The sequence below is a fragment of the Poecilia reticulata genome, chromosome 18 (assembly GCF_904066995.2).
Source record: "Poecilia reticulata chromosome 18, P_reticulata-male-v2, whole genome shotgun sequence".
Lineage (NCBI taxonomy): Eukaryota > Metazoa > Chordata > Actinopteri > Cyprinodontiformes > Poeciliidae > Poecilia > Poecilia reticulata.
In genome coordinates, this window is record NC_088847.1 from 29,708,881 (window position 1) to 29,736,016 (window position 27,136).

The 27,136-nt window shown below is 40.1% G+C and overlaps 1 protein-coding gene and 1 long non-coding RNA gene across 2 annotated transcripts; both read right to left on the reverse strand.

The window, feature by feature from the left end:
- Positions 1 to 20,980: 20,980 nt before the first annotated feature.
- On the reverse strand, positions 20,981 to 23,288 carry LOC145548908 (uncharacterized). Its single transcript, XR_014084856.1, has 3 exons — positions 22,741 to 23,288; positions 22,370 to 22,656; positions 20,981 to 21,561 (listed from the first exon to the last, which is right to left on the reverse strand). It is a non-coding gene; the product is annotated as an uncharacterized LOC145548908 (long non-coding RNA).
- A 376-nt stretch (positions 23,289 to 23,664) lies between these two features.
- On the reverse strand, positions 23,665 to 26,537 carry LOC145548907 (uncharacterized). Its single transcript, XM_081599994.1, has 9 exons — positions 26,148 to 26,537; positions 25,989 to 26,048; positions 25,872 to 25,907; positions 25,715 to 25,775; positions 25,522 to 25,628; positions 25,155 to 25,427; positions 24,966 to 25,059; positions 24,717 to 24,784; positions 23,665 to 24,634 (listed from the first exon to the last, which is right to left on the reverse strand). The coding sequence occupies exons 1-9, from the start codon at positions 26,223 to 26,225 to the stop codon at positions 24,311 to 24,313; spliced, it is 1,101 nt and encodes a 366-aa protein (XP_081456120.1). The 5' UTR covers positions 26,226 to 26,537; the 3' UTR covers positions 23,665 to 24,310.
- Positions 26,538 to 27,136: the final 599 nt, after the last annotated feature.

Sequence of the window (27,136 nt, forward strand, 5' to 3'; positions counted from 1 at the left end):
GTTAATGAACTGCCTTGCTGCGCAAGGCAGTTCACTATCCTGAGAAATAAATAACATAAAAAGGCTAATATTATTGCACCGCCTTCGGCGGTGCACTAACACTAGAGGAATAGGCAGACTTTTATTTTGAAATTTTCAGTAAGCTTCATTTTAAATAGACACACTAATCCAATGTGTAACAGTGGTTTGGTTAATCCACCAATATAATGCCCAAAACAGCAAGTAGCTCTACATTCCAGCTCAGCCCTCCTCTGTAATAACTGAATGATCCGCCATGTTGTAGTTCCGACCTTCTGCTCTGCCCTCTGTATTAAGGTGTTTCGCCATGTTTAGAACTACAGAGACCTTGTAGGCCAAACCAGCAGTTGCCATAGCGATCAAGCCTCTGCCAACTGCTGTGTGTGTGTGAGAGACACTTTATGCAACTTTGAGAACACCCAGTCACTTTTAATGAAAAAAGCAGTCTGAACGACCCTTCCAGTTCAGGAACCGTTATGCCGATCCAAAATCCGTTTGAAGCGTATGAGAGGGCTACTTGTCGTCTCCGATAGTCCTGTGATTCATATCTGTAGGTTATTCACAATAATTGCACTGATGAGAGAAAATGGTGTGTGGTGAGCTCAGTAACTTTTCAAAAACCCATATTAACACTGAGGGGGAGCGTCAGTTGGTCATGTCCCATCACTTTGCTCTGAAGCACCTGGACAGAAAACCGTAAGCCCTAGAGAAATTTTGAAACATTTTACCAGAGCAGACATGCGGTGCTATTTCCTGACCAACTTTCATACCAATAGCACAAGTTTTACGGCCATGAGAGCGATTTCAAAATTATTTTTGGGTCAAAATTCCACCCTATTTCTCACTCTAAAAAGCGGCAGTTGGTTTCAGTTACACTCTAGGGTTTCGGCAGTTGGAAATTTCGCTCGTTTTTCGCTTTTTACGTCGCCGTTGTAACTCCGATCCCCAATAAAAGTAATAGCACCCATCTCGGCATCGAGCCGCACGATTTGATACCACTTTTGTGGGTGGGCACGCAGCGGTACGAGCCGCATTAACGGTGACGGAAGAATAATAAATAATAAAGAGACATTCTATTGGGTGTAGAACAATAGGTGCCTGCCATGCAATGCATGGAGGCAGTACTGACTTGCTTCGCAAGTCAGTACTGCTCTCCTTATGCATTGCTATGGCATGCCCCTAACTAGAAAATTCCTGCAGAAATTTTAAAGGGGCATGCCAAAGTGTGCCCGTCGGCTTTGACGCAGCGTTATGATGTTAAAAATTAGCATTAATGCTAAAGAAAGCTGCAACGTAGTCAATAACCTTTGGAGAGGCAGAAGCATGTTTAATAAACTGTAGTTGTACCATTCATAATGTTAGAATTGATGCATAAGCTAAATTAGCCAATATGCTAATGTTAGCTTAATGCTGGCAGTAGCATGTGGAGCAACACGACCATGTTGTTTTAATTTTACTACTCTATTCAGTATACTAAACATGTCTAATTAATGAGAAAATTAGGTAAAAGCTAACTTTAGGTAAAAGTGCTAGTGCACTAGTAATAGACAGTGAAATGCTAACTTTTGTACAAATGCTAATGAACTGCCTTGCTGAGCATCACCGCTCTTTTCCTACGAATCCTCTTCTGCTCTCTCTGTCAGGTTTGTGATCTGTAGCATGGCAGGCGCTGCGTCTGTGCTGCTGGTTCCTTAAAGGAGCAGCGACGTTATTTTCTGTCCATAGACTTTTAATCAACTATTTATTCTTATTTATGTCAGATTTTAACATGGGGGACATATGTGTAATGGTTATAGTCTTGAATCAGTAGTATAATGCTGAAAACACAAGCAGTTGTAAATACCAGTAAACCCTACAGTGCAGTTCTGGGGAGCTGCAGTTCCAGACACTGTTCTGTTGCTATGGTAATTAATCCCCTGCAGCTGTGAGAGCCAAAGAGCGGGAAATCCTCTTCAGACACAGTTTCTATACTTGGGAGACACCAGGCGTTAGTCTGAAGGACACTGACAAAAAGCATAAGCCCTAGCAAATTTTGTAAACATTGTACATGAGCAGGCATGTGTATCTATGTTATGACCAACTTTCAGACCAATAGGGCGATATTTATGCCTGTGAGGGGGATTTAAAAAGGGTTTTTGAGTCAGCCATAAACAGTCCTGTGTGTGTGTTTCATAGAGAAAGATTACTGATTCTGTGAGACACAAAATCTCAAATTTTTCGTTTTTATTAATTTATGTAATCATTTTAACTCCGATCCCCAATAAAATAATAGCAATAATGCCGGCCTCGAGCCGCACGATTTGATACCACTTTTGTGGGTGGGCACGCAGCGGTACGAGCCGCATTAACGGTGATGGAAGAATAATAAATAACTAGAAAATTCCTGCAGAAATTTTAAAGGGGCATGCCAAAGTGTGCCCGTCGGCTTTGACGCAGCGTTATGATGTTAAAAATTAGCATTAATGCTAAAGAAAGCTGCAACGTAGTCAATAACCTGTGGAGAGGCAGAAGCATGTTGACTAAGCTGTAGTTGTACCATTCATTATGTTAAAATTGATTCATAAGCTAAAATTAGCCAATATGCTAATGTTAGCTTAAATGCTGGCAGTAGCATGTGGAGCAACAGGACCATGTTGTTTTAATTTTACTACTCCATTCAGTATACTAAACATGTCTAATTAATGAGAAAATTAGCTAAAAGCTAACTATAGGTAAAAGTGCTAGTACACTAGTCAAAGGAAGTGAAATGCTAATGTTTGTGCTAATGTTAATGAACTGCCTTGCTGCGCAAGGCAGTTCACTATCCTGAGAAATAAATAACATAAAAACAGCTTATATTATTGCACCGCCTACGGCGGTGCACTAACACGAGAGGAATATGCAGACTTTTATTTTGAAACTTTCAGTTAGCGTCTTTTTAACTACCACACCAATTCATTGTGTTACTGTAGTTTGTTTAAACCAGTCACATAAAGCACAAAAGAGGAAATACCTGATGTTAAAAATATCAAGGCTTTTATTTTGAAACTTTCAGTAAACTTCATTCTAACTACCACACCAATTCATTGTGTTACTGTAGTTTGTTTAAACCAGTCACATAAAGCACAAAAGAGGAAATACCTGATGTGAAAAATGTCAAGGCTTTTATTTTGAAACTTTCATTAAGCTTTATTTACAATAGCTTTACAAAAGCTGTTTTATTTACAGTGGATTACACACTAATCCAATGTGTAACTGTGGTTTGGTTAATCCAGCTATATAAAGTCCCATACAGCAAGCAGATCTAAGAGCCAGCTCATCCCTATGTGACATTGGGAGTTCCGCCATGTTGTAGTTCTGACCTTCAGTCATTGTAGTTCTAAAGAGCAGCTCAACTATCGTGTGAGTGAGACACAAAGGGATAAACAGATTCTAACGGTTGAAGCAGTTAGTTATCTGAACAAAGCAGTCCAAACATCTCCATCCTATTCAGGATCTTTTAGAGTGATCCGATAACCGTGTGAAGCATATAGTCAAGGGGGCTCAAATGCTAATGTTTGTGCTAATGTTACTATCCTACTATGTCACTATCCTGAGAAATAAATAACATAAAAAAGGCTAATATTATTGCACCGCCTTCGCGGTGCACTAACACTAGAGGAATAGGCAGACTTTTAATTTGAAACTTTCAGTAAGCTTCATTTTAATGACCACGCAATTCAATGTGCAACTCTGGTTTGTTTAAACCAGTCCATAAAGCCCAAAAAGCAATAACCTGATATGAAAATGTCAGGACTTTTATTTTGAAATTTTCAGTAAGCTTCATTTTAAATAGACACACTAATCCATTGTGTAACAGTGGTTTGGTTAATCCACCAATATAATGCCCAAAACAGCAAGTAGCTCTACATTCCAGCTCAGCCCTCCTCTGTAATAACTGAATGATCCGCCATGTTGTAGTTCTGACCTTCTGCTCTGCCTCTGTATGATGGTGTTCCACCATGTTTAGAACTACAGAGACCTTGTAGGCCAAACCAGCAGTTGCCATAGCGATCAAGCCTCTGCCAACTGCTGTGTGTGTGTGAGAGACACTTCATGCAACTTTGAGAACACCCAGTCACTTTTAATGAAAAAAGCAGTCTGAACGACCCCTTCCCGTTCGGGAACCGTTATGCCGATCCAAAAACCGTTTGAAGCGTATGAGAGGGCTACTTGTCGTCTCCGATAGTCCCGTGATTCATATCTGTAGGTCATTCACAATAATTGCACTGATGAGAGAAAAATGGTATGTGGTGAGCTCAGTAATTTTTCAAAACCTATATTAACACTGAGGGGAGCGTCAGTTGGTCATGTCCATCACTTTGCTCTGAAGCACCTGGACAGAAAACCGTAAGCCCTAGAAAATTTCGAAAACATTTACCGGAGCAGACATGCGGTGCTATTTCCTGACCAACTTTCATACCAATAGCACAAGTTTACTGCCATGAGAGCGATTTCAAAATTATTTTTGGGTCAAAATTCCACCCTGTTCCTCACTCTAAAAAAGCGGCAGTTGGTGTCAGTTACCCTCTAGGTTCGGCAGTTGGAAATTTCGCTCGTTTTCGCTTTTTACGTCGCCGTCGTAACTCCGATCCCCAATAAAAGTAATAGCTCCCTTCTCGGCATCGAGCCGCACGATTGATACCACTTTGTGGGTGGGCACGCAGCGTACGAGCCGCATTAACGGTAAGGAAGAAAATAAAGATATATATAAATAAATAAAGAGACGTTCTATTGGTGTAGAACAATAGTGCCTGCCATGCAATGCATGGAGGCAGTACTGACTTGCTTCGCAAGTCAGTACTGCTCTCCTTATGCATTGCTATGGCATGCCCCTAATAAACAGACATTCTATTAGGTGTAGAACAATAGGTGCCTGCCATGCAATGCATGGAGGCAGTTGCGAAGCAAGTCAGTACTGCTCTCCTTATGCATGCTATGGCATGCCCCTAATAATAAAAACAGACGTTCTATTGGGTGTAGAACAATAGGTGCCTGCCATGCAATGCATGGAGGCAGTACTGACTTGCTTCGCAAGTCAGTACTGCTCTCCTTATGCATTGCTATGGCATGCCCCTAATAAACAGACATTCTATTGGGTGTAGAACAATAGGTGCCTGCCATGCAATGCATGGAGGCAGTACTGACTTGCTTCGCAAGTCAGTACTGCTCTCCTTATGCATTGCTATGGCATGCCCCTAATAATAATAAACAGACATTCTATTGGGTGTAGAACAATAGGTGCCTGCCATGCAATGCATGGAGGCAGTACTGACTTGCTTCGCAAGTCAGTACTGCTCTCCTTATGCATTGCTATGGCATGCCCCTAATAATAATAAACAGACATTCTATTGGGTGTAGAACAATAGGTGCCTGCCATGCAATGCATGGAGGCAGTACTGACTTGCTTCGCAAGTCAGTACTGCTCTCCTTATGCATTGCTATGGCATGCCCCTAATAATAATAAACAGACGTTCTATTGGGTGTAGAACAATAGGTGCCTGCCATGCAATGCATGGAGGCAGTACTGACTTGCTTCGCAAGTCAGTACTGCTCTCCTTATGCATTGCTATCGCATGCCCCTAATAAACAGACATTCTATTGGTGTAGAACAATAGGTGCCTGCCATGCAATGCATGGAGCAGTACTGACTTGCTTCGCAAGTCAGTACTGCTCTCCTTATGCATTGCTATGGCATGCCCCTAACTAGAAAATTCCTGCAGAAATTTAAAGGGGCATGCCAAAGTGTGCCGTCGGCTTTCAGCCAGCGTTTTGATGCTAAAAATTAGCATTAATGCTAAAGAAAGCTGCAATGCAGTCACTAACCTGTGGAGAGGCAGAAGCCTCATAATGAATGGTACTAAGCTGTACTGTACCATTCATTATGTTAAAATTAATGCATAAGCTAAAATATGCTAATGTTAGCCTAAATGCTGGCAGTAGCATGTGAAATCAACAGGACCATGTTTCATTTTACATTCTCCAGTCAGTATACTAAACATATCTAATTAATGAGATAATTAGCTAATAGCTAACTTTAGGTAAAAGTGCTAGTGTACTAGTCAAAACTGTTAAATGCTAATGTTAATGAACTGTTCACTATGCTGAGAATAAATAACATAAAGTGTAATATATTATTAACCTGAGGGGAATATGCACTTTTATTTTGAAACTTTCAGTTAGCTTCTTTTTAAGTACCACACCAATTCAATGTGTAACAGTAGTTGTTTAAACCAGTCACATAAAGCACAAAAGAGGAATACCTGATGTGAAAAATGTCAAGGCTTTTATTTTGATATTTCAGTAAGCTTCATTATTGTTACACATTGGATTAATGGCCACATTAATCCAGCATGTAACAGTCCAGCTATATAAAGCTGATGGTGTGGTGATGCAGAGGTTAGGATCTCAGCAAGCAGCAGTGGAAAACTTCCAAATCTCATCTCGTACAAGTGAAAAGCTGTAATGAGAAGCAAAATAAATGGCCATTAAAAAAGAGGTGTAAAAATACATTTTTTAAATAATTAAAAAAAACTTTTTAGAAGTTCTGAGGCTTGTAAGCAGGACCGAGATATTTTTCACAACTGTTGCAAACATCTATATATTTACAACTTGGCTCAAAATATAATGAAAAAGCAGAGATTGAACAAATAATATAAAGGGTATATGTTAATTGAAAAAATAAATTTAACCAAATGAACCAAGTCTTTTACTGTATGAATAAATGAGGACTATGAGGATTAAGCTGTTAATATGCTGCTCCGGTCAGACAACTTCAAATATGTAAGCTATGCTCCACCATTAGCAACCATGTTTACTTCCGCAAACACTGAGCTCTTCTTCTTTTTATGGCGGTTGGCGGAACACCGAGAACGCGGACACTATTGCGCCCTCTACTGCGCATGCGGGACACTTTCAGGTCGTTTGCCCGTTCACTCTGCAGAACACATACAGGTCGCATTTACTGGTAGTGTGAACGGCCCGGTAATCGGAATTACCAAATAATCAGAATTGGATCACTTCAGGCTGCAGGGTGAACGCACCCAAAAACCCTCGAAAGGCTTCAACTGCGAATCGCTATCTTCGCGAAACGTCGCTACATAAGCTTCAACTATAAACCAGACGCCCTAAACACTCACATCGATCTGTGTGGACTCGCAGTAGTATGAAGTCATTGGGATCTGCCCACTGCTGTGCTTCTAACACAAGCAAAATAAAAACCGCACCCTCCCAGGTGGAAAAATATCTCACATAATGCCGGTATATGACTATATATCACATATGAAGATACGAAAGAAATTACATGATAATTAAAAACACCACAGCAATTTATTCTTTAGCGTCTTGTGGGCGTACAAACATTTAGCTTCCCGTAATAATCCAGAAAAATCCTGTTCCATCAAGCTAGCAAGTACGTAATCAGAGCCACAACGAAATATTGCACAGCAATTAAACTTTTAAAATCGACCAACTGTCTCAAACAACACATTAAATCTAACAACTGTAAGGATTTACAATAATATTCTAATCAAATTAAAAATTAAAATACTATATTTTATGGAGAAAACACAAACACGTCTTACCTTGACCGTAGCAGACTCGGAAGCAGAGAGTGCCAGAAAGTTCCAGAAGCTTCAGCGGCTTGGGAATTCATGTCAGCCAATCAGAGATTGGCATTTTCCAGCGTGTATCACGTTTCCTACAGCTGACCAGTCAGCTCAGCAAAACAACAATAAAAAAAATGCAACAAATAGCTTTTTGAGACTGTCAACACAGCTGGCTGGCAGATTTAGCACCTTACGTCACAGGCATAGATACATGATGTTACGTGTCAGCCAATCGGAGATTGACATTTTCCAGCGAGTATGACATACTCTTCTGCTAACCGGTCAGCTTTGCTAAACAACAAATGTTAAAAAGGCAACAACAATAGTTAAAATGCTTATTTTTAAAAGAGACTGAGCAAGGCAGTCTACAAACCTGAGACAAAAAAAATAGGTAAACTGCTTACTTTAACCCTTTAATGCATGAATTATGATTATGCATTAATGAATTATGATCATTTGTGTCAGGATTTTTTTCAATTTTTTTTATTTTCTTGACGCATAAAAACTGGTACGAAAATATTTTTTTGTTAAAAAAAAGATTTAATTTAATTTTTTTTTGTGATCAATTGTAATTTTCTCCAAATACAAAGTTCTTTCAAAAATGCATCAATAGTATTGTTCTTTAGGGGTTATATGATGTAACAATATTTTTTTTTACCTGCAGGAGTTGTCTACAGTAGAAGGAGGAACAGGGTCTTAGCTTAAAATGCTCATTTTAAGAAAGACTGAGGTAAATATACTAACCAGAGACCAAAGCAAAAATGGGTAAAATGCTTATTTTAAGAAAGACTGATGTAAATGTACAAACCTGACAGGAAAAAGTTACTAAAATTGCTAGAATGCTTATTTTAAATAAGACTGATGTAACCACAAAGTCAGATTTGATGAAAAAAGCAGTCTGAACGACCCCTTCCCCTACAAGATCCGTAAGGCCGATGAAAAAACAGTTTGAAGCGTATGAGAGGGCTTTTTGTCTTCGCTGATATTTATTTCTCAGGATATTATTGATATTTATTCAGTAAACTGCCTTGCTGCGCAAGGCAGTTTACTGACAAATAAATAACAACAAACTTTAATATTATTGCACCGCCTATGGCGGTGCACTAATATGGCGGGTCAAATGCTAATGTTTGTGCTAATGTTAATGAACTGCCTTGCTGCGCAAGGCAGTTCCTGAGCGAAAAAAAAGGTAAAAAAACCTGAATATTATTGCACCGCCTACGGTGGTGCACTAATGTGAGAGGAATATGCAGACTTTTATTTGAAACTTTCAGTAAACTTCATTTTAACTACCACACCAAATCATAGTGTTACAGTAGTTTGTTTAAACCAGTCACATAAAAGCCAAAAGAGTAATGAACTGATGTGAAAAATGTCAAGGCTTTAGTTAGGAGTTAGTTAGGCTGCAAAGAAATATACAGGCTTTTATTTAGACATTTTTAGTAAGCTTAATTTTAAATGGCCACACTAATCCAATGTGTAACAGTGGTTGGGTTAAACCAGTGATATAATGCCCAGAAAACTCTGCCCTGCCTGTAGTTATAACATTCTGTTCACCCTCCTTCTGTAGTAACTCAAAACCTATATAAAACACTGGGGATGAAGCGTCAGTTGGTCATGTCCATCACTTTGCTCTGAAGCACCTGGACAGAGAACCGTAAGCTCTAGAAAAATTTCGAAAACATTTTACCGGAGCAGACATGAGGTGCAATTTCATGACCAACTTTCATACCAATAGAGCGATTTTTGTAGGCATGAGAGCGATTTCAAAATTATTTTTGGGTCAAATTCCACCCTGTTTCTCACTCTAAAAAGCGGCAGTTGGTTTCAGTTACACTCTAGGTTTCGGCAGTTGGAAATTTTGCTCGTTTTTCGCTTTTTACGTCGCCGTCGTAACTCCGATCCCCAATAAAGTAATAGCTCCCTTCTCGGGAACGAGCCGCACGTTTTGATACCACTTTTGTGGGTGGGCACGCAGCGGTACGAGCCGCATTAACGGTAATGGAAGAAGATGTTCTATTGGGTGTAGAACAATAGGTGCCTGCCATGCAATGCATGGAGGCAGTACTGACTTGCTTCGCAAGTCAGTACTGCTCTCCTTATGCATTGCTATGGCATGCCCCTAATAATAATAAAGAGGCGTTCTATTGGGTTGTTAGAATTATTATTTGTTTAATCTTACTTATATGAAGCTTATAATGTTATGCCACTTTTAGAAGTTTGTTCTGTCTGTTGTTTCGTTCACTTCTTGTGTTGCAGAAGATAAGCGGCAGAACAGAAACACACCCCAACGACCTCGAGGAGAATGTGCTGTTCAAGTTATCTTATATGGATAAGAGTTTGCTGTGTCAAAGCTTCAACAGAATGTGATTTCCTCCCCCTCCTTTAGCTGTTGAAGCTGCTTGTAACTAGGGCGTTCCTAATCTAATAAAAGAGCGAGGTGAGCAGAGAAACTTCAGAGTGTTGGTCGGAGATTGTAACTGAAGCATTCTCTGAGCACTCTCCTCGCGAGTAAGAAACTCATCACTGACTCTTTGTCTCTGTTTTTTGCAGTGTGTAAGAAATGTCTAGTGTTTGAACCTGACATGGGTGTAGAACAATAGGTGCCTGCCATGCAATGCATGGAGGCAGTACTGACTTGCTTCGCAAGTCAGTACTGCTCTCCATATGCATTGCTACTGACTTGCTTAGCAAGTCAGTACTGCTCTCCTTATGCATTTCTATGGCATGCCCCTAACTAGAAAATTCCTGCAGAAATTTTAAAGGGGTATGCCAAAGTGTGCCCGTCGGCTTTGACGCAGCGTTTTGATGTTAAAAATTAGCATTAATGCTAAAGAAAGCTGCAATGTAGTCAATAACCTGTGGAGAGGCAGAAGCATGTGGACTAAGCCCTACCTGCACCATTAAATATGTTAAAATGAATGCATATGCTAAAATTAAATGCTAATATTAGCCTGAAGAATGCACATCACTCACATGTTGTCCATCATTGACTTACTCCATTCAGCAAGTAGTTCTAAATGCCAGCTCAGCCCTGCTCTGTAATAATTGAACACTGCATCTGTCATTCAAGTTAGACACAGGTGGAGACAAAATTATCTCTTAATTCCTCTTTGAAATCAATAAAATATTTGTAAATGTATTTATCAGTGAATATGGTCACGTATAAAGGTATGTTAATGGACTTCATGACTGTGACAAAAATTTTAATAAAAAAAAAAACACACAAACAGGTCACAGTTTAAAAATATATATATTGAGCTTTTGTTAAAGATTTCTACAAACTTTTTACAGGTGAAGATTACAGTGAACAAAAATTACAACATTTAAAGAATACAACAAATTTAATTGAAAATTGGATGCCTCTGCAATAAAAATATTTTGCTATCTTTTTTTATTTTACATGTGTCCTGTCCGGCCGTGTGGCACTCAGGGTTGTTTTCTGAGTGTCAAGATGAGACCCAACAGTTTTACTTTCACAAGCGAAACATTATGGCTTCTGCCATAATGATCCACTTGTTATAAATATGAAACTATTAAACATATACATATATGAAAAGTATTTGAAACTATAAAAAAAGTTTTACGTCTCTTTTTAAGCTACTTGATTTGATTAATTTCTATTTTCAGACATCCAATCTAATTTTACATATTGCTGTTTCTCCAGTATAAATGAAACTATTTTAAATATATACATACATGAAAAACTATTTGAAACAATATAAAAAACTGCTTCTTCTCCAAAGCTCTTTTATTTGGCCAAGTAGTTCTTCGGCATCCAATCTGGAGTGACACATCACGGACTCTGTAGTAAAAAAAACAAAAAAGACAAAACAAAAAAGACAAAAAAACAAATTAATATACATGACATTTTTAAACATCTATTTGATTTATGAATGAATAAAGTAAAAATGAAACTTTGTTTAAACAAAGGTTTCAGATGATTAACATAGATAACCAAGGTCACCCAAGAAAAAAAGAGCAGACACACTGGATTCCTCCTATCAAAACTACATATACAACATCATTAATCTCAAGTTAAAATAAACAAAATCTGCAAATATATTAGCCTTAATTAGTCATGTACTTATCTGGTCAGATTGCACCACCTGGGACATCTAAAGAAACAAGAGCTCCATCTTCTCCTCAGATTGGGTGAGTGTCCAAGCCCATGAGGTAGGCGAGAGTGTCTTGGACTAAAAATACACAGTCATTCCATCAATAGACAGGCATCATCAACAACAACGAAAAAAGTAACTACTTTTGAGGTTGCTACAATTTAGATACATTTGCTACATTTCATGGGCCTAACCTCCAGGTCTCGTTTCCTCTCTCTCTTCTTGGGCAGCCTCCATAGGATCATTTTGCTTGAAACTACCTGCAAAACAACCTGCTAAAACAGACTAAAACTGGGAGAAAAAGGGTTAACTCCAAAACCAGACAAATTCTCACCATGTGGAGGGAGTCTAACAGGACAAATGTGAGTTTAACTTTTGTTCTGCTAGAGAAGTGAAGGTAACCACTAGGAGGCTGCAGCAGTAAAAATGCAGTGTGATTGGGGAGCGATGAAAAAAGGAGAGCTTTAATTAAATGACGCAAATGGTGACGAATAAAAAAGGAGTTTCGCAAAAAATTATCAAAGAAGGGCAACAGGTACTCTAACTGGATTAGAAAAATAAGGAAAAGTCTGGGCCACATTGAAGACCTATTTAAAATTATTTTTATTTCAAAACAGAACAGAATATACATGTAGTAGCTGATTGTTTTATCTACTTCTCCCTGGTGAAATATTTCCAACAACTCCTCTGACAGAGAACCGATGAGTGTTTCAAGATCAGCCACTTTCGTATTCTCAAAGCTCAAACAAACTTTCATGTGCACATACAAACCCTATTTATGAAGCCTCCTTTCTATGGAACTAAATAAGTACTAAAAAGATTCACAAAGTGTACAAGAATATTTGTAAGCCTACAGCAAAATCCACAAGCATACACCATAATTCACAAATGTGCACAATGAATAAACATATCAAACCCACTGCAACAATGATAAAGAAAAACAATCCACAATGCCTTCTGATTGTCACATGTACGAAGGAAACAGTCAGATAAAGTGACATTAAAAATGAAGTGAGATCTTAACATTTTCTCCAAAAAGAATCCCATGTTATGAATTCAGGGTTAAGATGTACAGTGCTTACAAAGTAATTATACCCCTTGAATTGTTCCATACTGAGACATTACAACCACAAATGTATTTCATCAGAATGTAATATGAAAGACCAAACTGAATCCCCCTTATGATGAGTGAGACCGTTTGATTCAGTGCTCCCTCACTCAGACACAGGTCACCGGAGAACACCCTACCGTGACTTTTTTCAAAAAGGGGGAACCAGATGGTGGGATCCGAATAAGCCTCCCTGGCAAGGTCTATTTGGGGGTCCTGGAGAGGAGGCTCTGTCGGATAGTCAAAAGTAGGATTCAAGAAGAGCAGTGTGGTTTTCGCCCTGGTCATAGAACACTTTGAGGGGATTCTTCTGGGAGTATGGAGCACAGGGCCCTATTTTAGAGGCTGTTAGGTTCCTGTGTGACAGGTGCCAGAGTCTGGTGTGCATTGCCAGCAGAGTCAGACTCGTTTACTTGGTGGAGTCCAACTCTCAGCAGAAATTAACCAAACTTACTGTCAACAATACAGACCAAACTCTGGCACCAGTCACACAGAAACCTTACAACCCGTATCAAAAGACCTTGGATGTCATACTCCCAGAGAACCCCCCAGAAGGTTCCCAGAGGGACACTCTCAAATGCCTACTCCAAGTCCACAAAACACATGTAGATTGTTTAGACAAACCCCATTGCATTCTCCAGGACCTTACAGACCCTCCTTTCCAGGACCCCAGAAAAGACTACCAGGGAAAAATCAACAGTGTTGTCCTGTGGGTCAAAAGCGACCCATTGGCATGTTTAGCTGTAGAAAAAAATATCTTAACCCTGATGCAATAGTAACTCCTCGTTTACTCCTCTTGTCCTACGGGTCAAAAATGACCCACCCTAACAAAAGCCCATAAATAAAACAAATTAATAAAAATTTAAATCCAAAATCTATTTGCATGATGAAACAATCTGTTTATTAATTCAATTAAGTTTAATTATTTTTTTATCATGTAAAATTGTCTTGTTGTATTGTTCTACAATCCAAAAAGACAATCAACAGCATTACACCTTTTTTTCTTTTTACCACAAACCAAATGTAATAAGTTTTCTTTTACACAGTAAAGGTTTATTATTGAAATTATATAAATCTGAAGTTATTACTTCTGGATTAATTATAACGAAAGGGAAAAAGTCAACAATTTGGATATTTTTTGTCAACAGTTTACTCTTTTATAATTTATAATGTTGAAGGACGTTTTATGAGAGAAATATTTCCAAATTGATGTCCTAAACGATATAAAAGAATGAACTGTTGACAAAAAAGTTAGATTATTGACTTTTTATCTTTCACTATAGTTAATTCAGAAGTAATTCACATTTATATAATTACAATAATAAACCTTTACTGTGTAAAAGAAACCTTAAGACAGCTGGTTGGTCGTACAAAGAAAAGTTTAATACTGTTGGTTGTCTTTTATGTTGTGTACCAAAAAAAACACATAAAAATGAATTAAACTTAATTTAATTGATACGATCGTTTCATCATGCAAAATAGATTTGGATATCAAATTCAAGTTGCTTTATTTTGGGGCTTTTTTTGACCCGTTTTTTTACCCGCTTTTTGACCGGTAAAAAGGGGAGTAAACAGAATGTTACGATCGCACCAGGGTTAAATACTTGTTTCCCCCACTGCATTTTACATTTGTGGTTGTAATGTGATAAAATATGAAAAACTTCAAGAGACATGACTCTTTTGCAAGCTACTGTAGATGCAGCTTATACTAAAGTCAACACACAATATATAGGATTGTGGTAACTGTAGTAAGTCTGCAAGACACCCGACTGGACACAGTATTCTGGATGGGAGATGTAAATGTGATCAAGAAGAGTACGTCTTCTGTGGTTGGATCAGTAATAAGTTGAATAAAGCCTTTTGCTCTAAACAACTCATTGATGGATTTTTTCCCAGGAGGAATAAGGTCCTCATTAAAGTCTCCTAATATAACAGTGGGCTTAATATTCATTGAATTCAGGCCATCCAAGAGGTTTTGAAGATTTCTTAAAAATGTTCCAAGATCATAACTTGGTGGCCTGTAAACGGTCGCGATGAGGGCTGTGATTGGGGAGTCCACTTTGACAACGTTGAACTCAAGATCTGTAACCTCGTTAAAGAATCTCCGTTCCTGCGGTTGGAGAAGACTCCGGCAGTAAGTCGCTACTCCCCCACCCTCTTTGGTAGCAATGTCGACTCTGTTTGAGTAGGAGACATGTCTGTTCCGTGAAAAGAAACAATAGCCCTCCATTTGGCAAGAAGCTGGAACAGAAGATCCAAATAAATGAGTCTCCGTTAGGCATAAGATATCTGCCAACATGAGTTCATGATGTTGTTTCATGTCCTCAGAGTGACAGACAAGACCTTCGACATTGTGGTGGACAATCGTTAAAGTTGGACCCTGATGACCCGACTGAAAATTCAAGAGTGGTCTGGTGTGCAAGAACGATGCTGGTCTCATTGATTCCATAGCTGCTCTGATGTTTCATCAGCGTAGATCTTACCTTCATCGAAATCAATGATTTTAAGTCCTTCAAGAGAAGTTGTGCGACTGAGGGCCACATATGCCATTCCGGGTTCAAAAATCCGCTTCAAGGAAATTACCGCAGACTTCATGGTCATCCCTTGCACTTTGTGTGCTGTACATCCAAAGGCCAACTTCATTGGAAATTGCCGTCGTACCACTCCCCTTATGCTAGTCTGTTCCTCAAATCTTTCAATGTAAACAATGCCGTCTGGTTTACCTCGAATCTTTTTTGTGTGTCCAGTTGTGGGATTATCCAGTTTGAGTCCAATTAACTTTACACTAGACGCTCCATCTTTGGTACCAGTAACAATATCAGCAATGGTGCCAAATGTTCCATTTACAAGACCATCCTCTACATCCAAATTTCTTATAATCATTACCCTAAAACCCAAACCAGCCTGTATGCTGTTAGACAAGTCTCGTTTGTTACCCGCTATGCAACAGCCCAAGTTAATCATGTTTCCCGTCTTTGTAACCCTTTTGTAGTCCTCTGCCGGAATGTCAACTGTTACTGCACCTAAAGAGGCCACAACTGCTGCGTTATGGGTGTCCACCTGTTTGTTTGTAGCAAAAATGTGTAGGACATCCATTGGACACTCTTTGGGGTCAGTAACAGCTTGGATCAAAAGAGCCCTGTCATCCTCACTGAGCAAATCCCCTTTACCTTTAACTCTAATCCGGTTCAGGAGCTCTGCAAATGCCCTGTCGTCTTTCTGCCGCATGATTTCTGTTAGGCTGATCATCTGGAAATTCTCATTCCAGATATCAAGCACGCCATCCTCGGCGACACAAAGAGGTTTTGCTCGTCCAAGGGGGGGCAACTGGAAGAAGTCTCCCACGGCCAGAACCGAGACCCCCCCATAAACCTTGTGTTTCCCTTGATTGTTGAAATCTCCAGTGAACATATGCAAGTAGGTCTTTGGAGACCATGGAGATTTCGTCAATGATTAAGATTTCCACATTGGAAAGAACTGCCCGCTCTTCATCCAATTAATTTCCAAGTCCCTTGTACGGTGGTTTTAAACTCTTGGGCAGTTTCAAGATGGAATGTAAAGTCTTCCCCGATATGTTGTACGCTGCAGTACCAGTAAAAGCTGTGAGGAGCACAGTGGGCTTGGACATGTCACCAATGTCAAGAAGTCTAGGAAGCTGGCGCAAGAGCTTGGTTGCCTCCTGGTAAACACATTTGATGACATGAGATTTACCACAGCCAGCTCCTCCCGTCAAGAAATAAAAGAATGGTTCTGGGTCATCACCCCAGACGCGCTTCAGGCACCAATCGCGAATAGCGTAAAACACAGAAGCTTGAGTCTCATTTAAACTCCTGTACATTTGTCTGATGAAATCAGGGCTCAATTAGGAGCTTCAATTTTGGCATGTCTGCACTGTTGACATCAATTTCGTAATCTGGAATAGGGTCTTGTTCTTCTTCTTCTTCCATTGGTGGTCTTTCAGCAGCGCATTCCAAACGGTCCAACTCAACCTCGGGTGCAAAAGTGTTCCAAGCGTTACGAACCGGGCCTTGCTTTTTCAGATCTTCCATAATCTTGTCAATTTTCTTACCTTGCCCTTCATACCTTTTGCGGTTGAAATCCACATACTGTTTTACCTGATACCTACCTCGGGAACCATTGTTGTAAAAGGCTTCGTAGGTTGTGTGTTCCTCGTTTCTAAGGTCCTCATCTCTTCTGTGTGGAAAATACAACTTCAGAAGTCGTCGGTAAAACTTTTCGGGGTTTTTTTCTCAGAGAAACGAGTAAATCTAATGACTGCAGGTTTGCCCATAGTTCTTTTCTGGATGCATCCTGCATCATTAAGGAGGGGAATTGCGTTTGGCCCTTCAATTTGATTACCATATAAAATCCTGTATTCTGACGCAAATTCTGCCAGGCACATGTGTTCAAATTCCAGCGTTTGTGGTCTGTTGAGATATTTTTCTGGCAATCTTGTCATCCAAACATTCTCCTCATCTGGGACATGTTCACGAGTTTACTCATCGGAAGGCTCATTTTCATCCCGTCTTCATCTGTTTGAAGAAAAAGGACACTGTGTGAGGACTTTTTGAGAGGTAGGCTACAAGTGCGCGCAACTGATTCTTGAGCACTGACCTCTCTCTGTTTTGAATAAGCCTGCATTATTTTTTTCATCTCATCGCGTTGGTTCACATTGGCCGTCTTTAAATCATCAACAACAGACTTGAGGAACTGTGCCATTTCGTGCTCTGGCTTTGCTATGTACGACATCATGTACTCAATGCAGCTATACTCGTCAAGCACATACTGAATGTCCATGTTGGCATTCCATGCCCGCAGAAGATCAGGATTGTATGCATTCACCCAGCTGTCTTTGGGATCACGTTTCATCATTACCACCATTCCAGAAGTCAGAGCATCAACATGGCCATTGTACTCCACTTTGGTCATGTTACAAGCATGGAGTAACTCTTCTAAATCCCTGAAAGATGATTTCTCATCCTTCAGTAAGTCCCTTATTGGTTTCAGTTTCTTTTTAGCCTCTCTTTGTAGGTTTGAGATGAATTTTGATCTGGATTTTTTGGACTTTCTCCTACCCTTTTGCTTTTCTAGCTTTGGTTTTTCGTCGTCATTTTCCAGATCAAAGTCGAATACAGGCACCGTGATTCTGGTGCGTTCCATTGGTAATTTGGGGAATCCAAATCGGCATTCAACATTAACTTTTTGCATGATTTTGAGTGCTTTTTGCTGTGCATTTGAACCTCTGATACAATTTTGTGGAGCTCGGGATCTTTCGTCTCATCAGGCAACTGACAAGATATGTAACGATCTATGAACTTTATCACTTCATCGCAACATGACGTGTCTTCCATTTCAGGTGTGTCCTTAATCCATATCACAGCATGTATATGGGGTGAACCCCTTGCCTGAAATTCCACGCGATAAAAGTAATCCTCAACTTCTCCAATGGGATGTGCAGGGGAAAGAATGAGGTCTCTAAACAGTGCGTCCACTCTCTTTTCAAACATGCGCATGACAGTGACAGGGTTGCTCCTAAGAATGTCACACTTTGCATTCCAGTCAAGTTCAGAAAAACTTACCTGCTCTCCATGTTGACCTTTGATGGCCTCAATGACCTCTGGCCATCTCATTTCAGCAGCAGAGAAGGTGCAAAAGAAAGTGGGCTTTCCAAGTTGCCTCACCATGGCGTGCAAATCACGTAATCCTTTCTCCCAATAAGCGGGACTTCCTCTTAATGGTTGCATGAAGCGAGTGGCCTCTTTGTTCTGGATCAGTTTTTCCAACTCGTCTTTGTCCTGTAGCATTTTGCTAGAAATGTTTTTTCCATCTTTGGTGCTTGGTTTCCCTTTCCTTGTCTGAATGGACATACTATTATTGGCAATATTAGTTTCTGTAACAAACTGAGCAAAGAAAAGGTAACTCTGGTCTTTTGCAAACCGACTATCTATTGAGAAGAGACGTACGTTGAAATACATACTCGGTGAAAGTTTAACACGGCGGGATTCATCTAACGTGTTTATTCCAGTGGGGAAATGTACAGGATACGCTTTGGCTTCAAGTCTTGGAACACTGAAGAAGGAGATGGGCTTGTTCCCCTGGGCTGGCGCAATGCTAAAAATTCCCTCTCCATAAGACAGCACTTCCTGTGCTATGTCAGGAGGCTGCATGCAAGTGTCCAAGATCAGACCAGGTCGAAGTGCCTGATGCTCTGCCCCTATGTGGTCAGGTTGCTGGTCTGCTGCTGCTGCATCCATTTCAGTCTCCTCTGCTTTTGTGTCCAAGTCCTCAACTGGCTGGTCCTCCTGGAAACCCTCAAATGTGGCACTTTCATTTATACTTACGTCTTTGTAATCCGGATGACTCTCTTTAAGCTTGCTCAGTCCAGCTAATACATTTTTCATGTTGACTGTGTAAAAGTATTGATGGCCTTTGTACTTGGTTTTCCTCTTCAGCTTCACCTGTAAAAGCTGTGCTTCCGCACGGGGCCTCGGAAGACTGTTTACAACAGTTTCCATGTCAGAAGGAACACAAACAACTGCTCCATGTATTGCCCTTTGCTGTCCCTTGGGCAAGGAAACAATTTTTGCAAAGGGTAGAATTTTTGCAATTAATTGCCTTTCAAGTACATTCAATTCCACAAGCTCTGGGGGAACAGGAGCTAAGAGAAGGTTATTGGCAGCAGCAATCGATGGCATCTTTCCCCTGCTTAGGTGGCTGTCACACGTGTAGCAGATCCACTCCCCTGTCCTCTCTTCGGGTACAGAACATGGAGTTGAGCAAGCAGATTCACACACGTGAACATACGTACCTGTTAGACAATCAGCTACTACACGCATATTCTTGGTATATTTATCTCTTTTACAGTGCTTCACTTGATTGGGGAAAAGAGCTCTGTGACACACAGTGCAAACATATGTGGGTCCGTTTTGAATGTTCTTATAAAAGTTTTGTATTGCAGCTTTCATTTCGTCACTCATCAGAGGGCGTGGGGTTTCAAGGGAGAAGCCTACATTTCTTTCGTATTTCCTTCTGATTCGCAAAGCATGTTGTAATTTGAGTTTTTTGGAAATTGCCTCCCTTGATAGCCTAATTCTCCTGTTGGCAGCACATTTCTTATTATGTTTGAACCGATAATCAGGCTCTCTGTGATACTTCTCCTTCATATAGTTAATCATAATTTTTTTGTGTCGGCTTCTGAAATCGGGATCATTTCTGAATTGTTGCCTTATACGCTCACTCATAATTTTTTTGTGTCGGCTTCTGAAATCGGGATCATTTCTGAATCGTTGCCTTATACGCTCACTCATAATTTTTTTGTGTCGGCTTCTGAAATCGGGATCATTTCTGAATCGTTGCCTTATATGCTCACTCATAATTTTTTTGTGTCGGCTCCTGAAATTAGGATCATTTTTAAATCGTTGCCTTATACGTTCACTGATAATTTTTTTGTGTCGGCTTCTGAAATCAGGATCATTTCTGAGTCGTTTCTTTTGACGCTCGCTCATAACTGTTTTTTTTTCGGCTTCTGAAGACAGGATCATTTTTGAAATCTTTGCCAAATGTACTCTCGCATGTATTCTTTATGTTTGTCTCTGTAGCTAGGGACGTAGTTGTATCTTAAATGTACATAATTTTTTCGGGTCATGCAGAATGTTGCATCTAATTTGTATCTTTTGTTGAGCCGATCCTTCCTCTCTGCCTGTTTAAGAATGTAAGTTTTTTTGAAGGCCTGCAGTTTTTTGGTCCTAAATGTTGGAGATTTTACATATCTGTCTTTTCCATATAAACTTTGTTTTATTTTTGTTTCTACATGCTGTCCCTGCTGTGCTTTAACCCTGTTCTTCATCTTTCTTCTCTTGGCTTTGGTGCTTTGACACATTTGGAATGGTTGGAGCCGTCTCCTCTAATATGTCTGCAATTTTCCTAAGCCATGGAGGCATTTTCTCTTCTTCAGAGGTGCTCTCTGGATTCAAAGCAGTTGGACTTACTTCTGTGGCTACAGGTGAAATGTTCTGAGGACTGTTGTCATTGTCCTGACAAAACCTGCTGGCACAAACTCATAGGTGGCAGTGGGGCCGCGGTTTCGAAAGAGGTTCAGTAGATGGTTGACCATGTCAGACAGATTGTAGAAAGTCATCATTACTGCAGTTCCACTGGGGTGCGGCAGGCCTGCTGAATTTCTTGAGTGGGAATCAAAAACGCCAAACCGACCACTTCTGTCCCTGAAAACTGCAATGCACTCTGGAGTCACCAAAAGAAAAGCATGGGTGACATTTTCTGACAGACATTCCAGTTGCAGGGCAAGAGGCAAGCCCAATTGTCGAGATCCCTGAGGGCTCCCGCTACGAGCAAAAACATGACCTACTCTCAAACCAGTGGTGTGTACTGCATAGATGTTTCCATCTGTCAGTACATGGTCAGGCATCTCTTCAAAAGTCAAGTGATTGTCACGAAATGTTCCTTCACTGATCAGTTGCTGTTTAACGCCGGTATAAAGTTCATCTCCTTTTTCAATCACTCTGTCAAGCAACACTGTGTCAAACTGCAACCCCTCATTGTGGTAAGCTAAAAATGTGAGTGCCATGCATGTGCACTGGTGATTACGGGAAAATGCAGCATACCTCCTGTCTGCCTGGGAATGTGAAGCACTTACCAACAGGACCGGTGGACCGCTGATCCCGGGTTCCAGCGCCTGTAACATAAAAAAAAACAACATTTCAGTATTTATACAAATATTCAACTAATGACTACCTACCACCACCAATTAGGCCTGTTAACAAGTTTTTTGCAGTTTAGAAATCAATTATTCTGATGATCAATAGATTAATTGAAATAAAATTTTAATAAAGTAACACATTGGTAAATACCGTCATTATAGCGGTTTCGGATCGGATAACAAAATAAATCCATATGTTCATATTTGTACATCTCAAATGAACTTTTCTGTACTTTAGAAATTAATCTAACATTGGCTAAGTTTTTTAGCCAATCTGAAAAACAAAAACACAATTTTTTAAAAATTGGATTAAATAAAAATTAAAAAGGCACAAAAAATGAAGCATCACACCCACCAAGTCAAAAACTTGAAAGTATATACACTGCTCAAAAAAATAAAGGGAACACTTGAACAACACAATATAACTCCAAGTAAATCAAACTTCTGTGAAATCAAACTGTCCACTTAGGAAGCAACACTGATTGACAACGGGGACCCTCGTCTGGTCAATCAGTGTTGCTTCCTAAGTGGACAGTTTGATTTCACAGAAGTTTGATTTACTTGGAGTTATATTGTGTTGTTTAAGTGTTCCCTTTATTTTTTTGAGCAGTATATTTTTTAGATACATAAACTCACTATACACAACCATTTGTAGCTTTTTTGCTCATGTGAGTGACAGAATCTTTTGCAGCCTTGTCATACACAGAACCACATAGGCCAACTTTTTACACATGTCGCAATGTTCCACCCATTTGTTGTGACTGAGATGGTAGGAAGGAGTTACCTGGCAGCTCCCATCCCGGACATGGTCCTCTGGTGGCACGGGAGAGGACTCGGCAGGGGCCTCGACGTCCATCGGGGGGACCGGTCTCCGTGCCTCGCGACGAGCTGGGCTGGTGGTCTCTCTCGGCGCTCCCTCCATCTATAAATCAACAGAAGCCCTCAACTTGGTGCAAAGTGAACATACATCTTAAAATCTATGATATGTTTTCTGAAACGGTGTCACACCTGCTGCTCCATCGGATTCAGCTTGGAGGGATCAGAAACTGGACGACGCCTCGGACTCGCCTTCTAATAAAAAAATATATATAATTTTTAAAACCAATTGTGGCACATCAAAATCACATGGTTATTTAAAAAAATAGAATAAAATACCTTCTTCCCCTTCGGAGAACATGTAGGTAGCGGAGCGTCACGGCCAGACGCAGGAACGATCCGGTCCATCTCCTCCAGCAACGCTGGGCTGAACCACACAGGATTCGGGGGATGGAAGAGTCCAACAGGTCTCCCTATAAAATAAAAGAAATAGCTTAAAATAGATTCATTTGTACATTGAGGACACAACAAGTTTTGCTTTGAGGTGAAGAAAATCATACCTGATGGTCAACCATCCTCCCAGTGATGTGTGGACAGCCATCACCACCCTGGACCTCACGCGACGTCTGAAAACATGGAAAAATTATTTTCAGTGGCAGCAAACCCTCTGGATCCAGGGTATACATGTATAGTAATTTTAATTACACAACATTAAGGGTGTAATGTTACAAATTATTTTTCATTTGGAAACACTTATTTCACATACACAAGTTACATAAATTTCAAGTTGGAAATTGTTTTATTTTTTTATTGTGAGCTCACAAAGGTTTACTACCTTAACTCCTGGAGCTCACCACAACTGGATGCTGCTTACTAGCTGCTTGGGGAGTGGCTCTTCTTCATCCCCTGGTGATCGACTCCTTACAGCTGCGCAGCGCCACCATTCCTCAGGTTGGATCTCTGAGTAGCTGCCTCTAAGCCTGTCTTGACCTCATCTTACCCTTTATGCCTCTGATTCTCTAGATTTCTAATACAAATGCCATCGTCCTTATCATCATCTTCACAATCTTCACTGTGCCTTAGACTCTTTTTGCAAGTTTCACTTTTTTGTCTTGCAGTTAAAAACAGACCACCCCTGTATGCTGCATATTTATTAGTCACATAATTCTTTATGTACAACAACCAACTCTGAGTGTCTAAGTTTTTTTCTCGACTCGTTTATAAATTAGTACATATTCATGTGCACTCTAGTCATTTCATTTATTAATTTTATATTTAGTCAAATTATTTAAACTACTTAACAGTAATGTATACAGTTCTATAAATTTTATATTGCTTATGGTTTCATTTCCATTTACTAATATTAACACCCTGGACAAATTACCTTTTCAGCAAATAAGCAATTTCCACTTGGGCATCAATAAACTACATTTTATTTCATAAACCACTAAACTACATATTACAAAATGTGTTTGACAGACTTCTGTCACACCAATCAATATCACAATCTCCCCATTTTTGCTGTTACTCCGGTCCAACTTGTCAGTCACTCTTTTCGTCGTTACTTGGACAACTTTCCCCAGTTTCTTAAAATACGCCTAATTATTTTTTAAAGATGTGAAATTTCACATAACAGAGGGATGTCATGTAGCACTTCATATTTTATGTTTGTAAGCTAATTCCCTTTCACATTTTCAAAATGCCGGTTTTTAAGATATACCTGATCTTCTGGGGAAAAATGGCTTAATTATTTTAGCATAATTCCAGTTTTTCTTCTCCTTAACACAATTTAAAAAAAAAAAACTAAAACAAAAACAGTTATGTAGTTTCTAATCAGCACTTTAAACAAAAGTTGAAATGAACACTCCGAGGCTGACTCTTGCTAGTACCCCATCACAAAACAGACATGTTAAAAAGACAAATATACACATTCATGGACTTTTAAACATGCAAAAACATTGCTTAAATCAACTAAGTATGTATCCAGTACCTTCCGGCCACCAACCACAGTCCAGTCGAAGGGGTCCGAACGACGGGGAGCCGCCACCTCACCAACCACAACCAGCCGGGGCAGGGGACGTCTCACCGCCGGGGGGGAAGCCGTCCCAGGAGGGGGAGGAGCCAACGTCACGGGAGCTGGAGATTTCGGTGCACTTAACTCAAGTTGCGAGCAGACCGCCGCCTGAAGCAACTGAGCAAGGACCTCCATCCCAGGATGGTCGCTCAGGTGAACCTATAACAGTTGAAGACATTTTATAAAATACAGTACACCTAAATAAGATTTTTAAAATGACAAAAAAATCTATTTAACTTACGCCATCCCTGCTCCACAAGTGCAGGCTGCTCAACGGGAAATGTTCAGTAACAGGCAGGTACCGAACATCTGGACAGGAAAAAACAAAAAACAAATGTCATTCTAATATCAGTCACACTAACAATGTAGTAATTTGAGGTAGATACGAAAGGAAAAATAAGTACATTTTTTATACATCTGAACCCTGAACACCATAAAATGCTAATTTGCTGAAGTTTTAGTATAAACACAAATTGAGTCCGTCACTTACTTCTCTGAGCAGCCACACGGCGATACTCCTGCCGCAGCAGATGTTGCGAACTTTGGTCCACGACAAGTCGTGGAGGAAAGTCCACAACAACCACCTGTCAATTTCAATCAAAATAAAAGAACCAAATTAACATACGACAAGTTTTCAGATGTATTTGATCATGAATAAATGCAGTATACTTATACTTACATTAGCAGAGAGTTCGCAGACAGTACGCAACAACCTGGCAAAGTCCCGTCCGGCCTCCACGAAGGTCCTGCTGGCGGTCAAGTTGTTGCTTGGGGCCAGAAGACAGATCACCTCGGGGGACCGAGGCAGAAGTGTATTCAGGACCTCAAGCCGCAACTCTTCCGCAGAGGCTCCAGGGGATGCAAGCAACCCTAAGGAGAAGTCGCCCTTTGGCATGGTAGAATACCCATCCACGATAGCACGCAGATGAGAATCACCAACCAAAAGAGCAAACTGAAGAAAAAAAGAAAGAAAAACCATTAAAGTTTGATGATTGATTTTATCATCCAAACCAAGATTTGCATATGAAATTGACAAAAAAAAGTACCTTCTTCTCCAGAGCCTCGGCAGTAGGCAGAACCAACTTGCAGCTCCGTCTGGTCACCCGGGAAGCTGGCCACGTCTCCACCCGATGGCGACGCCCCGTCCCACGGCCTGTTTAGAGACATGCAATTATCAAGATTAGACTTTCATGCCTCTGAAAATTTAACAACAAAACAACACAAATTTTATACACATACGTGACCCAAGCGAGGTCGATGGCGCACGGGACTCCTCCTGGCGGACCACAGCAGGCGACATCTACAAAACAATTTTTTTAAAATGTTTAAATCAACCACAAACATAACTGGATTGGGTTATTGTAAATAAATGATCCTGAACTTGTCATGAACTTACCTGGTCGGGCAGGCCACCCTCCAGCAGTCGCGACGTCTAAAGACATAAATAGAATGAGTAAAGCAAAAGACTTTATCATCTAATAATAAGTTAATGAAAGTAAAATGGTAGCTATACCTTCTTCGGTGGAGACTCGGTGAGGGTCCAAGCCCAAGGCGTGAGCGCTGATGTCCCCGGCTGTCAACACAGAAACAATTATGATCATGCTTAAAGTCAAAACTACAGTAAAAACTACTGTTAGACAAAAACAATTACTGCGATGTGTAATTTATATACCTTGGCGACGTCCGGCACACTCTCCAGCTTCCTCCATCTCACCTTAGCAGACTCGGACCGACGACCCCGACGTGGCATCCTGTAAGACCAGATTTAAAAAAAAGACACCTGGGGGGGCGAAAGCTGGTTATTTACAAAATAATATCTAAAATTAAACAGTATTTGTAGGACTATGTGTGAATGTTACTATGTGCAAAAAAACTTATTTCAATATGTAGATAAAGTACGTGTAGGATTAAGAGATATGTATGTAGATGGATTAAGTTGATGGCGTGGTGATGTAGAGGTTAGGATCTTGGCAGCAGCAGCAGAAAACTTCCAAATCTCAGTCTCGCACAAGTGAAAAGCTGTAATGAAAAGCAAAATAAATGGCCATTAAAAAAGAGGTGTAAAAATACATTTTTTTAAAATAATTTAAAAACTTTTTAGAAGTTCTCAGGCTTGTAAGCAGGACCGAAATACTTTTCACAACTGTTGCAAACATCTATACATTTTACAACTTGGTTCAAAATATAATGAAAAAGCAGAGATTAAAGAAATAAATCTAACGAGTTTTAAATATGTAAATTGAAAATTAATTTTAACCAAATGTACCAAGTGTTTTACTATCTGAGTAAATGAGGACTATAATGAGGATTAAGCTGTTAATATGCTGCTCTGGTCAGACAACTTCAAATATGTAAGCTATGCTCCACCATTAGCAACCATGTTTACTTCCGCAAACACTGAGCTCTTCTTCTTTTTATGGCGGTTGGCGGAACACCGAGAACGCGGACGCTATTGCGCCCTCTACTGCACATGCGGGACACTTTCAGGTCGTTTGATCGTTCACTCTGCAGAACACATACAGGTCGCATTTACTGGCAGTTTGAACAGCCCCGGAAAAAACAAATAAAACATTCGTAATTACCAAAAAAGTCAGAATTGGATCACTTCAGGCTGCAGGGTGAACGCACCCAAAAACCCTCGAAAGGCTTCAACTGCGAACC

What these genes read in the sequence shown, in the direction of transcription:
- LOC145548907 (XM_081599994.1), bottom strand. Translation starts at nt 26,225, where the DNA reads ATGCCACGTCGGGGTCGTCGGTCCGAGTCTGCTAAGGTGAGATGGAGG. An exon ending in AGGGTGGCCTGCCCGACCAG is followed by an intron (nt 25,776 to 25,871) that starts GTAAGTTCATGA and finishes ATTGTTTTGTAG; the next exon opens with ATGTCGCCTGCTGTGGTCCG. An exon ending in ATCGACCTCGCTTGGGTCAC is followed by an intron (nt 25,629 to 25,714) that starts GTATGTGTATAA and finishes GTCTCTAAACAG; the next exon opens with GCCGTGGGACGGGGCGTCGC.